General features: G+C 40.2%; 1 protein-coding gene across 2 annotated transcripts in view; it reads left to right on the forward strand.

The window, feature by feature from the left end:
- fgf14 (fibroblast growth factor 14) overlaps positions 1–15,168 on the forward strand; it is a 128,090-nt gene that overhangs the window by 16,771 nt on the left and 96,151 nt on the right. The window contains exon 1 of one of the 2 annotated variants that reach the window (XM_075479216.1): positions 13,393–13,615. The exons of the other annotated variant lie outside the window; for it this stretch is intronic. Coding sequence (XP_075335331.1) covers positions 13,543–13,615 — 73 coding nt within the window. The 5' untranslated portion in view covers positions 13,393–13,542. Of the gene's footprint in view, positions 1–13,392; positions 13,616–15,168 lie in introns of those variants that run through there. 2 annotated transcript variants of the gene reach the window in all.

The following is a 15,168-nucleotide window of genomic DNA, read 5'->3' on the forward strand; positions in this document are numbered from 1 at the left end:
GAAGCAAATGAACTGGGTTGCTGATCAAACACCAGTGAGCAATGGAACAAAAACTGACTGCACTGATTAGCGTTACCTGAGTAACGATCGGGAGGTGGGATGTTGGGTTCGCGAGGGGGTGACGCAGAGCTGAGCCCAGGACCCGGAGCCACAGCCGCAGCAGGTGAAGCAGCCGGGTGCGATTGGTCATCGGTTACCGGTGAGTGTGCAGGAGCTGTAGATGACAGTTTGATCAGGCGATTTAAGTTGTCATTGATGATGGTCATCTGGGAACAGATCTCTTTGAGGGCAGCCTCGTGCTGGCCCACAAGAATTCCATGGTGCTTTAGAGTTGATGTAATCCACTCGGTACTGGCTGGATCCATGTTGGCTGGATTATTCTGTCACGGGTGGTTATATGTGGACCCAAGGGACGCACAGAGCCGAAGTGGGAAAAAATAAAAGGATTTATTTTAGTCCAAGAATTTAACCAAAAGAGACTCTACAAAAAGGGTAGAGCTTAGGCTGGGTGTTGGAGCAGAGGCGTGGAAGGAGCAGAGCAGGCCCAGGCAGTCTTCACGAGGCAGCCGTGCATAGGTAGGTGAATAATCCAGCATCGGTGCGTCGACCAGAAACTCCTTAAGAAGGGTTGTTGATTGCGCCGATCAGGAACAGGTGTGCCTCGTAAAGCTCCAAACAAGCATGTCAGCTCTGCCTCCCACATGCACACCCTCTGCAGGCAGAAGAGAGAAGGGAAAAAGAACCCCAGAAACAAACAAAGAAAACTACCAAAACAGGGCACAAGCCAGAATCAAAACCAGAGTATGACACCCCTGTCCACAATAATTTGAAATGATATATGCTCAGTATAATTTCAGGATAGGCCTTGAGTCACATGTCAACCACAACCCTTAAATGTAACTGGATATGGCAGTCTTAAAATACTGTTGAAATTTTGTTTCAGTAAAATAACTTTGAACTTATGTAGGACATTATTGCCTGAGTGGGTGAAACAACTGTGGTGAAAAAACAAAGAGGGGATGTGTAACTGAGGTAAGTTGCTTCACACATGAGTGTGGCAGTTAAAGGAAATGAGTCCAGCATGAGTGACTTTGAGATGACAGGCCATTACAGAGTTGTTTCTAATAATGCAGAGGTAATTATTTATCGAGAATGGTGATGGCTGTGAGGTGAACACTGCTTCTACTTTGACACTAAACTATTTCAATGGGGAAATAATTATTTTAATTGCACTACAGCTAGGTTACACCAAATTAAGCCACCTGATAGTATGTAAAGTTTAGATTAGATTCAGCTGTATTGCATTTAATTTATTGCACATTTCACAGATACAGTCAATGGTTGCAGATTGCATCTAACCAGAGGTGCATAAGCAGTAACTGTAGAATAATATGATATATTCAGAAATTCAGGTATATCAAATGTATAAAAAGAGTAAAATTACATTTACATCCAGCTATGATATATAAGCACCCCCTGCATGCTTGTCAATCAATAATGATAATCCAATAGAATGACATAGATAGATAAAACTCTTATAGATCCCATTTTGGATTTCAATGAAAACTTATACTGTTATACTTTGTAGATTTTGTTGATATTTTAAATACATACTTTAATTCAAGTAAAGCTTGGAAAGTAGAATTTTTACATTTGACCGAGCAAATTTAAAAGGTGGTAGCGCGTTAAATACTTCATCCGTCTAATCTTTTGCATTTCTCAAAATATTTTTTACATAATTTTTGTCTTTGACACCAAGGTCCAAGTCTCTTGCAAGTCATGGTTTTGGTTAACTATGTAAGACTTTTTTTTTCCTTTTTGCCTGAGAATTGTTAAGATGATACACATTTTTGTTTTGCATAAATGTGAATGAATGTAAATGTGGCCATATTTTTCTCAGAACATTGGGCTAAATACAAAATTCTTGTGCAACATCGTCTGTATCCCACATGTGTCGGGAGTAGAGGAGTAAGTGGATCCAAATGCAGACAAAGAAGAAGAGAGATAACCTTGAAGCTTTTAATAAATCAAAAAAACAAATTGGGGAAAACACAGGAGGCTTCAAACATAGACATGAATCATCGAGAAGAACCAACTGAGGGAATAATGAGGAGAGTGAAAACAGGTGAAACAGGTGTAACGCAGAAAAGGAAATAAAACTCAACAGAACACTGGAGCACTGGAGCTCTGGAGGCTGGGGCACTGGAGACTGGGGCTCTGGAGGCCCACACTGGAGACTGGGGCTCTGGAGGCCGGGGCACTGGAGACTGGAGCTCTGGAGACTGGAGACTGGAGCTCTGGAGGCCGGGGCACTGGAGACTGGAGCTCTGGAGGCCGGGGCACTGGAGAATGGGGCTCTGGAGGCCGGGGAACTGGAGAATGGGGCTCTGGAGGCCGGGGAACTGGAGAATGGGGCTCTGGAGGCCCACACTGGAGACTGGGGCTCTGGAGGCCTACACTGGAGACTGGAGCTCTGGAGGCCGGGACACTGGAGACTGGAGCTTTGGAGCTCTGGAGGCCGGGACACTGGAGACTGGAGCTTTGGAGCTCTGGAGGCCGGGGCACTGGAGACTGGGGCTCTGGAGGCCCACACTGGAGACTGGAGCTCTGGAGGCCGGGACACTGGAGACTGGAGCTCTGGAGCTCTGGAGACTGGAGCTCTGGAGGCCGGGACACTGGAGACCGGAGCTCTGGAGGCCGGGACACTGGAGACCGGAGCTCTGGAGGCTGGGGCACTGGAGACTGGGGCTCTGGAGGCCGGGGCACTGGAGACTGGAGCTCTGGAGGCCGGGGCACTGGAGACTGGAGCTCTGGAGGCCGGGGCACTGGAGACTTGGGCTCTGGAGGCCGGGGCACTGGAGACTGGAGTTTTGGAGGCCGGGGCACTGGAGACTGGAGCTCTGGAGGCCGGGGCACTGGAGACTGGAGTTTTGGAGGCCGGGGCACTGGAGACTGGGGCTCTGGAGGCCGGGGCACTGGAGACTGGAGTTTTGGAGGCCGGGGCACCGGAGACTGGAGCTCTGATGCACACTCAGGCAAAACAGGAGCTGGACCAGGACTCACACTGAACAAACACTTTGGCTCAGGAGAATGTTGTGGCTCAGGCGAATGTCGTGGCTCACGAGAATCCTGTAAACTGAATAGATCCATTGCACTATGACCATAATCCTATACTCCAGGTTAGCCAACTCTGGAGAAGTGAGGAGCCATGGACTAGCCTGCAGCAACCCAAAAGTTTCACTGACACTCTCAGCCTCTGCCAGAGTTCTGAAGGCTGAGCCACAGTGTCCCAAAAACCCCAGAGCAAGGAGACAGGTATGACTGTCAACAAGGAGATGAGACAAGGCCACCTGGAGTTTCCTGTCCCTGTGTTCTGGGCCAGCTCCTGCTGAGATATTTGGAGCAGGTCCCATTCAGTTATTTCCGCCTGTTGGCAGAAGAACTCAAAAAGAGAGATAAACTCTTCCCCGGTTTCAGCCTCCAGCTTGGGCTCTGAAGAAGCCTGATGGCTGTGGGCTGAATAGTCTGTTGGGACCTGTCTTGGATGAATCATTTTGTCAGGAGTAGTGGAATAGACCAACAGCAGACAAAGAAGAAGAGAGAGTCACAGCTGGCAGACGATCTTGAAGATTTTAATCAACCAAAAACACAGTGAACACTGGGAAACACAGGAGGCTTGAGACTAGGACATGAAATGATCCGACAAGGACCAACTGAAGACTGGGAGTATATATATGCTCAGTGAGTGATGAGGGGTGAGAGTTAATCAGTCACTAAAACTAGGTGTTACACAGGGAAGGCAGTAAAACTCAATAGAACAACCAAGGGGGCAGTTCTTACAAAATAAAACAGGAAATGGTATAAAGTGCAAAAGAAAAGCAAGAAACCAAAAACACAGCAAAACGCAAACTCTCAGACCATGAAAACATGTATGTCAAGCTGTTTAAATCAGTAATAAATAAATACATTGATACTTAAATGGATATGTCAGGTTTATAGTTAAATATGTCTTTTGAATAAAGGCTTAAATCTTTAACTTACATGTGAACTTTTTGTTTCTTTTATTTCACAATTCTATATGTATTTATTTATTTATCAATCTGATGTCACATTTGTTTCCTTCAATTCTAAAGTGTCCATGAACAAAATACTAAATCCCACTTTACCCTATGTGGTTACACTTATGTGTAAGAGTTAGTTATATGAATAGTTGAATGCACTGTAACAGTGAGCATGTCACTTTCACTCTGGTCTGGAGCAACGTGACCGTCTGATTTACAAATTTTCAAGAATGCACACACCCACACAGCAACAGGGGAAATGTAGGGTAAGCATCTTGCTTATGGACAGTTTTGAATGGTTTTGCATTTGATCGAAATCAGATGACCACAGTCATTTGTATATTTATATCAATATAAAGTTTGATTTTTATCAACATTAAAAAGTGGGTATACACACAAGGACAGTGTCAGTTTTTCCTTTTAATCTTAGAACATAGGAGCAATTTTAATTCTCTTTTTAAGAATTGGCTTGTGACAAATTAATAGAAAGGGTGTCATTGATTGCAGTGGTGTGTGTGATATTGAGATGCATCTCAAAATAATCATGTGATAAAACCATGCATGTGCTTTTCCCCATATTATTTGACTCTATCGTGTCTTCTGGAGGCTTCATAAATCATCTTGTAATCTGGCTCATCCTGCGCCCTTAATAGTGGGAGCTCTATGACATGCAGTGTCCCACATCTATGCGAGTATGTGTGGGATTGTCTGAGGAACGGTAGTGTAAAGCAGGATTTATGATGTCTTGAAAGTGCTTATGAGACAGTGTTGAAGCCTGAACAAGTAAGATCTTGGACAGGCACTCCATTAAGTCTCATCTTTGCGATGCTCTTAAGTAATTAAGATACATTTTGATCATTTAATTCAATTGTTTAACCGTAAACTTACCTTGAAATACTCCCCAAATGTTAAATGACCATCCACTTACAGTCCCAGGCTCAGTAACTCTGTAAGTGGACAATCCAGGGAGAATTGTAAGGTCTCTTTGCGTAAATCCTAGCAGTGACAAGCTGTTCTTTTTCTGAATGGGCTTTTTTTCTTTAAGGGATAAACATCTTAAATTCATCACCTGTGGAAGTTGAACTGGACTGGACTGGAATGATTTGAAATTAAACCTGAAACTGTTTTTAAGAAAAACTTTATTGACTAAATAATTAAATTGTTTAAATTTATTTAAATCAACTGCCACTTCACCTTTAATGATGTCACTGTAATGTAGTTTCTTCATCTTTTATGTCCTGAATGGTTGTGAATTGAGTGATTTGTTTATTTTATATTCACCCATAATCATTTTATGCTTAGTTTTGCAAAATTCAAAGGTCCATCTGGGACATGGATTGCATGTTAGCTTTGGCTACAAGCAATAATTTGTTAATGCTTGACACTTGTCCCGATGTTGTTGTAGTCTTTTAACTCCAGCTACACGACTCCTTATTGGTAAAAAAAAAAAAGGAACGTTAATCCTGTACTGTCCTCCCTCCACTGGCTCCCTGTTAACTACAGGATATAATAAAAATTGTATTGCTGACTTTGCGGACAAGTGCCGCCTTAACTAACAAATGTTTTACACTCCAGCCAGCAAGCTTGGATCAGTCAGCCAGTTACTCCTGGTTGTTCTAAATCTAGGCCTAAAACAAGAGATGATCGAGCTTTTGCAGCAGGTGCCCCCAGCCTGTTGAACAACCTACCGCCCCACATTCGAGCTTCCTCCACCCTTCAACATATTAAGTAGCTTTAAAAGACTCTTTGGTACTCTATTTATGCTGAGAATGTCATCATTCCTATCAGTTTTAATACATTTTACTATTTTCAGTATTATATTTATTGTTTTTTCTCTTTTTTTTTTATTTTTATTGCTGCTATAATTTATTGAGGTTATAGCTGAGAAACAGATAAATAGTCTGTGGTTACCGCCTGCAGAACCACTCTTTAATAGGGGTGGTCTTGCTAATTGCCTCTCATTTTCACCTGTTGTCTGTTCCATTTGCACAACAGCCGGTGAAATTGATTCACAATCAGTGTTGCTTCCTAACTGGACAGGTTGATTTCACAGAAGTATGACTGACTTGGAGTTACATTGTGTTGTTGTTTAGGTGTTCCCTTTATTTTGTTGAGCAGTGTGTATAATTTAAAAGCAGTCAATATCTAATGTCTTGGTTTTTTTTTTAGTGGCCTTTAACAAACTGCATTTCCTTTGAGCCTTAGATCATTGTGAGTTACCCATTATGTTTGAATAATAGAAGTGGTTAAGGGGTCTGGGTAGCTCAGAGGGTTAAGCAACCTGTCATTTCACGCTCATTTGTTTCTTTACTTTGGTAGAATCACAAAGGTTTTCAAGTTAAGGCCCCATGAAAGTAGCTCTTAAACACGCTTCAAAGGCTTTGATAAAGCAGCTGTATTTGACATTCTCAGACTGAAAAGGGGGTGGTTGCTCCAAATGTAAAATTTCAGTTCTCATACCAGTGCAGGTTTCCTTCCCGTCAACCTTCATCTAATGGCAACACCATTTGCCCTGTGGTAACAACATGGCTCTCCAATAATGCCCTCGGCCTTTGACATGAAAGCTGACATGATTATAGTGGAGATGGTTGTAATGGGGGCATTTAGCTCCTGCTGGAAGTAACCCAGGAGAGCTGTAATTTCAGCCTTATAAGTCAACACAACATATTCAAACACAGTACACAAGGTATGATTGTCTAAATGAGAGGCCCTTAATGGTTCTCATTGGCTTAAAGCTGAACTATATTTACAAGGCTCATTAATTAAAGGAACAGGTAGGTTTTGACCAGATTTGACTCAGCTGCTGTCAACACTCTTTTTCTTAAAACTGTTTAAAAAAAATCAGGTTAGTGTAGTTAGTTATAAGCATGCATATTAACCATATTTTTTTTTAGCAGATTTAAGCCTTATAATTGTAAATAATAATAAATAATTATTTTATGGTTACCTCTTTATTTCATTACTTAGTTCTTTTTGATGTAATCAATATTTCCTAATAGACAAGTTGGTGTTTTGTTTAATTATTTAGGAAAAAATATTTAACCAGTTTTATAAACTTGTCAAAGAATTGACAAGTGTATTTTCATTATATTTCCATCATATTTTCAATTTTAATTTTGAGAAGAAACCATAAAAAAAGGACTTTGTAGTTTATGTGGTATGAGAAAGAAAGCACTTTTCCTCTAAATAATCAATAAAGAGGTACATCCCAATACTGATGTGACACAAATACTGATGTTAGGAGAATTATAGGACCTGACTAAGCTCAAGAAACAATAAACAAGTACTGTAGAGAATGAAGATGACAAACTGCTGAGGTGGATTATACAGTGGGAATCAAATACTGGCAAAGCAAACCAAAGAGGGACAGTGGAACAGCAACAAGAAAAACTAAAACTAAAACATTAACTGAAACAATATGTTTTTAATACTATCATTAAGATTATGGAGCACAGAGCCCACACCACAAGAACCTGTTGAGCATTAACTTTTGTTTCAATAAGAACAAACTTTTGAATAATTAAAAGGCTCTATTGAGTGACTACATTCATTTCCACAGCATCATTTAGAGACTGAGAATGATGCGGTTACATTAGCATGTTGCTGTTGATAAACGGCAAAAAGGTTGGGTCAGGAACCGTGACTCTCTCACCAGTAACAGCCTAAACATACTGGACTGTGTGTGCTTGTGTTATTGTACCACAATATGTGTTACAACAAATCATTGGCACAAGAGGCACACTGCTAAAGTAATAGTCTGCTTCTCTACAGTTCTTCAGCCAAGAAGGAACACATAGCAGATTCAGCTGGGTCTGCTTTTTTTTTCCTGTGCTGAAAGTACATCACAATGATTTGATTATGATAGATTGCTGATGTGATTCCATGACTCAATGCTGGCCTGTAGCTCATTTATTACTGTTGTCCATCATCTGTGTTCCCTACTGATGGTATAAGCTAAGCAGGATGCGCTTTCTCTGTTTCCCTCGCTGACTGCCCCTCTCTGTCTTTATTGGCATGAATGAGAACATTATGGCATAATACTATCAAGGCATGTTGAACAAAGATTATTATGAAAATGACTAACCCAGTTGAATAAAAACGGCAACTGCTGTTTGCATTTACTCCATAGTAAAACAAAGATAAAAGGAAAGATATGTTGCAGCTAATATTGTAAAAAACCTATATAAGAAAATTCATAAAAAACAATAAATTCAGCATGGTTTCATGTTTTTCGCTAATTTTGCCCTAGCTCCAACATGGAGCAGTTTCAGGGTCATAATGTTTGTTGATATTAAAACAAATATTTCAAATTGAAAAAACATGTTTTGAAAGTGAGGGTTTTTGAATTTAAAACTTAAAAAAAATGTATTTAGAATAAAAAGAAGTACAGCAAGAAGTTCAGCAAAAGCAAAGAGTTCTCACGCCAGAGCAGGGCTAAAAGTTTGAAATTGAACAATAAAAAATCACGAAGTTTAAAACAAGGATCTGAAGGTGAAAAAAAAAAAGGTTTTGAACTTAATCAAATTCAATTCAATTCAGTTTTATCTATACAGCGTCAAATTACTGCAAATATAATCGCAGGGCACTTCAAAGATACAGTCCAATTTGAGCCAATTCGAATACAGTTCATTGTAAATCCTATCCATTTCATTACATTTCAAATTAGTCTATTTCCTACATACAGTGCCAATTCAAAGACATTAGCCTATCTAAGGAAACCAACAGATTGCCCCAAAACTTCCCTTTGATGGAAGAGCTGCAGCTCTGCCCACTTGCACAATACCCTCTGCGTACGTACGAGCACATAATAACTCCAATGCAGAGGGGTTTTTGAAAATTTCTAGGGGGCGCCACTGAGCCATTTTGCTCCGCCCACACACGATACCCTTTACATACGTACGAGGTCGACAGGGTGGACGTGTGGGCCAAGTTTCATGACTTTGCGATGATGATAAGGCTTTCAAATCGCAAAATACTTTTGCTGCACTTTTTTAAACATTTTAAACACTAACTTTGTATCTTCTCAGATTGAAATATTTGTAAATCAAACAAAATAAATGAACAAACATTAACCCTGAAATGGCTCCATAAACACTACAACCCGTACTGACATATCACAGTTATGTGAAAAAGAAAGTACACTCTTTTATTTCAAAGTTTATATCAGGATATATGACAAAAATATAAATAATATGGTCCTTAATAGGTATTAAAATCACATAAGTACAACCTCAATGAACAACTCATGACATGTCACATCGTGTCATTATTTATTTAGCAGAAACTAAGCCAAAATGCAGAAGCAGTTTGTGAAAGACTAAGTGGACCTCATGATCCAAGAACTTGTAAAACCACCTTTAACAGCAAGAACTCAAAATAATTTTCTGTATGACGTTAGTTTACAGTCTCTCACATTATTGTGGAGGAATTTTGGCACATTCTTTTTTACAACTTCAGCTCAGTGAGGTTTGCTGTCATTTGTTTCTGAATAGTTCTCTTAAGTCTTAGGTCTGGACTTTGAATTGGTCATTGCAGCGCCTTGATTCTTTTCTTTTCCAGTCCTTCTGTTGTACATTTGCTGCTGTGTTTGGATCACTGTCCCAATTTTAGCAAAGCTTTAACTGTCAGACAGATGGCCTCACATTTGACTCTAGAATGCTTTAATATACAGAGGAGTAGCTGCAAAACAAGCCCAAATCATCAGCCTTCCACCACTGTGCTTGACAGTTGGTATGAGGTATTGTATTGTGCACATTGTGCTGATATGGTGTGTTTTATTTTCTCCAAAACTAGTGCTGTGCATTATGACCAAGCATCTTGGCCTTGTCTGTCCCAAAGAATTTGTTCCAGAAGTCTTGTTATTTGCTCAGATGCAGCCTTGCAAACCGAAGCTTTCTCTTACCAACCCCTCCAAACCTTAGTAGGTCATCAGCTGTTGACAAATCTCTCAAGTTCCAAACAACTGTGCATGTGCTCATTAATCTTCATTTTCCATTAGGAACTACTTCAATTAATCATATATGGTAACAAAACATCCATTTAAAAACACGTGATACTTTTGTGTATTCTTCCTCGAAATCATGGCTAAGAGACTTAAGAAAAAAAACTTTATGAAAACAAAGATGAACGCTGCTGTAGTCAAGTCAACATTTAGTTACAGAAAGCATTTCATGCATGAGGCAACACAGCTTTACACAAATCAAAAAACGAAAAATACATTTCAAGCACACTCATAAAAGTGCAAGCGCACAAGATGAATATTAATACACTTATAAGATCTGCTGTGCAAAAATGTGTAACTAATAGCAGAAAAATGGAGCAGTTAATACTGTAGGATTTGACGAGGGATCTCTATCGGAAATGAAAAAAGAAAAAAAATATATCATACAGATGAGACATATCTGCAACAGATATGGACACGCCCATCACTGGAGATACATCTCTTTCCTGTTTGATTGTGGCTTGTTGTTTATATGTCCAAAAGAACTGAATGTATTTTGGGCCCAAGGAAATTATATTAATCAACACAGATAGCATGATGCATCATTGATGGTTGGGAAATGCCTAATCTGTCTCCAGTCTCTTGCTGGAAAGTGCCTGGGGACAATAAACCAAGAGTGGACAAATAGCTTTTTATGCAGTTAGTATCTCTCTGCAACGCAGGTCCTAAATCCAAGCACACCAGTTAAATCTAACAGGATCTCTTTAGCAAAGTGGTATCTGCTCAGAAGCCCTTTGTGCTCTCACCAAGCAGATCAGTACTGTCTCTGAAGACGTGCTCTCTGTGGAGGAATCTTGCAATAAACTAAGATCAGCCATGACATGCTTTCAAATATTTGTCTGTAGCAGATGTCTTTTGTAAGTTTTGACACCTGTTTGGCTACCGGCATCAGCGGTCGAGTCCTCAAAGCCTGCGCTGAACAGCTCGCACCGGTGTTTACAACGATATTCAACCTCTCCCTCTCACAGTGTGTGATTCCCACCTGCTTTAAGAAGTCTGTTGTGGTCCCTGTCCCAAAGACAACCAAGCCCAGTAACCCCAAAGACTATCGCCAGATACCTTATACATTATTTTATTTGATATTTTTTATTCATTTTAATCCATATTTCATATTTAATTTTAATTCTCTTTTTATTGGTAGCAGGACAAGGAAGAATTTCACCGCACATTGTACTGTGTATGATTGTGTATGTGACAAATACAACTATCTTGAATCTTGTTTGTTGCTTGATAAGGCTGACACTGGCTTGTGATCCAAAAGACTGTTGTCCATGTGCTAAAAATGAAATAGCCACATGATATTGTACGCAATTGCGCTATCCTGAAAACACAAGATGGTAACATACTCCTCTGGATACTGGGTTGTGCTTTACTGTTTATATGCATATCGCTCAGGTAGAGTGAGAAATTCTTCTTATTATATTATTAGACATACTTTTTAGTATTGTAAACTAGTATGTTAGGCTTTTTATTTTGAAAACTTATGACAAAAGTATTGAAAAAAAAATCTGATGTTGGCTCAGCTGTTATATCTAAGACTTTAAATGTATAAGGTTTGACTTTGTCAGACATAACAAATAACATCCATCCATCCATTTTCTACACCCACTTAATCCAATCCAGGGTCGTGAGGGGGCTGCAGCCTATCCGAGCTGTCATTGGGTGAGAGGTACAACTTGGACAGGTTGCAAGTTCGTCATAGGGCCACACAGAGACAAACGAGACAAACAACCATCCATGCTCTCACTCACTCCATGGGACACTTTAGAGCAAACTCTGGTCCTCAAAGGGGCCCCGGTCCTGCAGGTTTTAGATGTTTCCCTGCTTCAACACACCTTGCTTTGCAGGTTTTTGCATCTATGCCTCAAAATCATAAATCTATTACTGAATGTTTTGGCTCATGACATTGTCTTGACAGAGGTGTATCCTTTCGTATTTTTAATGCAGGGCTGACGATCTCAGTGCCTATTTGGCTGAGCTGACCCTCATGAGAAGCTTGTTTAGACTTTTCTTCATCTGATTCTTAACCCTGTGGTGGACTGGCAAACTGTCCAGGGTGTCGATTAATTATCAATATGAGTTGACATGCTCAGATAATTTGATTACTCTAAAATAAAGGCTGATTTCAGGGCGCCAGTCATTGTTTGTAATGTTTCCTTGTGCTCAGACAAAGCCCTTACAAATCTCAGAGTGCAGTGTTTAGCTGGGTTTCGTGCATGTTTTGGCAGACAAATGAAAGAAGTCTTGGGTTTTGATGGATGAGACTGATTCGTGTTATCTATTTAATCTATTCGAGAGAGCACATGGAAATAACATGTTGCTTTGACTGATGTGGAGTGTTTACCTCCATCTGTGGCTTACTCCTCTCCGCGTGTACGGGGGTCTATTCTGTGCAGTGCTGGAGGTTGTGTGGTGGTTGTAGTATGCTGTGTAGATTTTTGCTGCAGTGCAGCAGGCAGCATTGTGCTACTGCCTCTGTCTTCCCCCTGCCCTCTCTCTTTCTCTCTCCCTATCTCTCTGTGTATGCATTCATTTTTGTTTTGCACATTGTTTGGAAGCAGTGGAACACTTCCAGATAGTTTTGCAGTAAAAATAAATAAATAAATAAATGGAGATAAAAACAAAGGCATTAGCTCTGGAGCTTCTATCTCATTCATCACACCTGGCAAATCCAGCACTTTGTTTTTCTGAGCACTGGCAGAGCTTTTTTTATTACGACCTTTCGAAAGTTCTTATTTTCAGTCTCATTTTCGCCCCTTGCGCATCTGAGTTTTAAAGCCCAGTTCTCACAATTCAGGGCTGGTCCCCCTCTGGGGGCTGTTGTCCTTTATTCAGACACATAGAGGGAGATATGTTGGCAGAGACCAAGTAACCTGTTTGTTGTGGTGAGCGCTCGGCTCTTTGCAAAGAAGGGTAGGTTGTTTTCAGTGTGTTTTCACACAAGGCCAGAGAAGGCAGGGCATTCAAATACAGTCTGTTAGCACCACAGGACGAAGTGGAAGCTGAAACACTTCAGTACAAACAACATGTAGCTTAACTTGCCAGTCGCTCAACATTTTTGTTTGCTGACTCAATTCACATGCTGTCACATGGTATACAGGCAGTTTATAGTTGCCTTGTCAACAACACCATTTAGCCTCGATATGACAGTGCTTGACATTTCGGGTTGGTTACCTCCAGCCAACTGTAACAGTGATAGTGCTATCTGTGGAATATAGTTATCTGCAAGTTGGAAGGTCCTGGTGGGAAGCTGTTGGCAGGGTCTTTACAAGTGGGTGACAGGCATGGTATGTGTGTGTGTATACATGTCAGAAGGTGTGTGATTGGGTTAAAAGGTTGCGTCAAGCTCTCTGGGACAACAGGAGTGTGAAACACTGAGCACCAATCCAAAAGATATGTGTTAAGTCCTAATGTTATGAGAACTATTGTTGAGGGAAATTGCAAAAAAAAATAAAATCAAGCTAGCTTGGCTTTACAGCCATGGAGGCAATATCTTTTGCTAAGATTGTGGAGCGGCATGTACGCAAGGCATTAAAGGCTGAAGAGGAGTATGGTGAGTACCGGCAAGGAGTTTTTGGAGCTGCTGAATCTTTCCATAATTATCAATTATTCCACCTGCATCTTTCATAACAGATATAAGGTAAGCTACAGTGCAACATCTTGAGCCACTTCTAATGAAAATATATTGCTAGGAAAAAGGGAAATAGGGGCAATGATTTATTGGAATGTTCAAATATCAGTGGAAATAGAGTAAATAATGCAAAAATCAGAGTTTGTACAATTCTAACAAGCTTGAATCAATATTTGGTTTTTGATATTTGAAATCTGGCACCTTATTCTTTAACTCAGCTTGAACCCTCTTAGCCAAGTTTTCTTGTAATTTCTTTAAGTAATCTTCAGGAATAGTTCTCCAGGCTTCTTGAAGGACCTTTCAAAGCGCTCCGTTGAAAGTTGGCTACCTCTTGTTCCATTCTCTGTCAACACATTGCTTCAATAATGTTGAGTTCCAGATTCTCGGGAGAATTCATCACTCCAGAAGACCTGTTGCCGGTGATTTTCAGTCCAGTTCTTGTGTCATTTGGCATACTTTAGCCTTTTCTCCCTGTTTTTCCTCCTTAAGAATTTCTGATGAGATTTCAGTGAGTAGTAAATTTATCAACTGTTTGCTGCAAATATATTTTTTAGATGTGCTACTTTATTCCTCCATTTGTAACATAAATGTTTTTCAAAGGCACACCGTCTTGAGATATGCCAAGTTCTTGGCTAACTGCTCTTTGGGAATCACCTTGTTGGTGCATATGAACAATTTAATGACTGTCAAACTGTCATATTTGGCATTTTTAGTAGCTGCAACTAAAAAATGAATAGCTCTATTTGTTGATATCTCTAAAGAAAGTTAAATCTCTTTTGCGACAGGTTGCTAGTGACAAAGTGCCTAAATAGACTATCTAAAATGGGTACTTACACAACACTGGTTCATCCATTGAGTTAAGTGCCTTTCTTTCTTATGCTTCAGTGACTGAAAATACACTCTTCTGACAAAGGTCAGGTACAAGGACTGAAATGGACATAAAGCAGCCAGTGTCCAAAGAAAAACTTTGAAAGAAGATCTGAAAGTCTGGAGAACTGTTGCTGAGGACCACTTTGAAAGATTACGAAAAGTCTGGCAGCTTTGAACATGATTGCACAGATTCACAATGTAAGCGACATCAACAGTGTGATACTCATAAAAAAAGCACAGCGATGATGTGAATTCCACATCAGCAGCAGAGAAAGTCTTATCAATACAGTCTCCTTCCACACCAATAAAACTAATCACTGCATTGCAGATGATCAAACCTGAAGGTCATACTCTGTAGTCTCTCTGTATGTGTGTATGTGCATGTGAACTTGCTTAGATATACTATAGTGAGTGGTTTACTGCTTCGTATAGTTTATGCAGCAGTATGGCAAAGAGAAGGAGGTACTTTCATTATGTATGCACAGCTTCTGAAGATTATTTCTTATTATTTGTCCTGCATAAAATATGAACTATTTTTGAGGCCAAATAAAGAAGACAGGTAGATTGAAGCATGGCTGTGGATCTACTGTGATCTCTTCTCTTCA

This window comes from Odontesthes bonariensis, chromosome 12, assembly GCF_027942865.1.
Source record: "Odontesthes bonariensis isolate fOdoBon6 chromosome 12, fOdoBon6.hap1, whole genome shotgun sequence".
Taxonomy (NCBI): Eukaryota; Metazoa; Chordata; class Actinopteri; order Atheriniformes; family Atherinopsidae; genus Odontesthes; species Odontesthes bonariensis.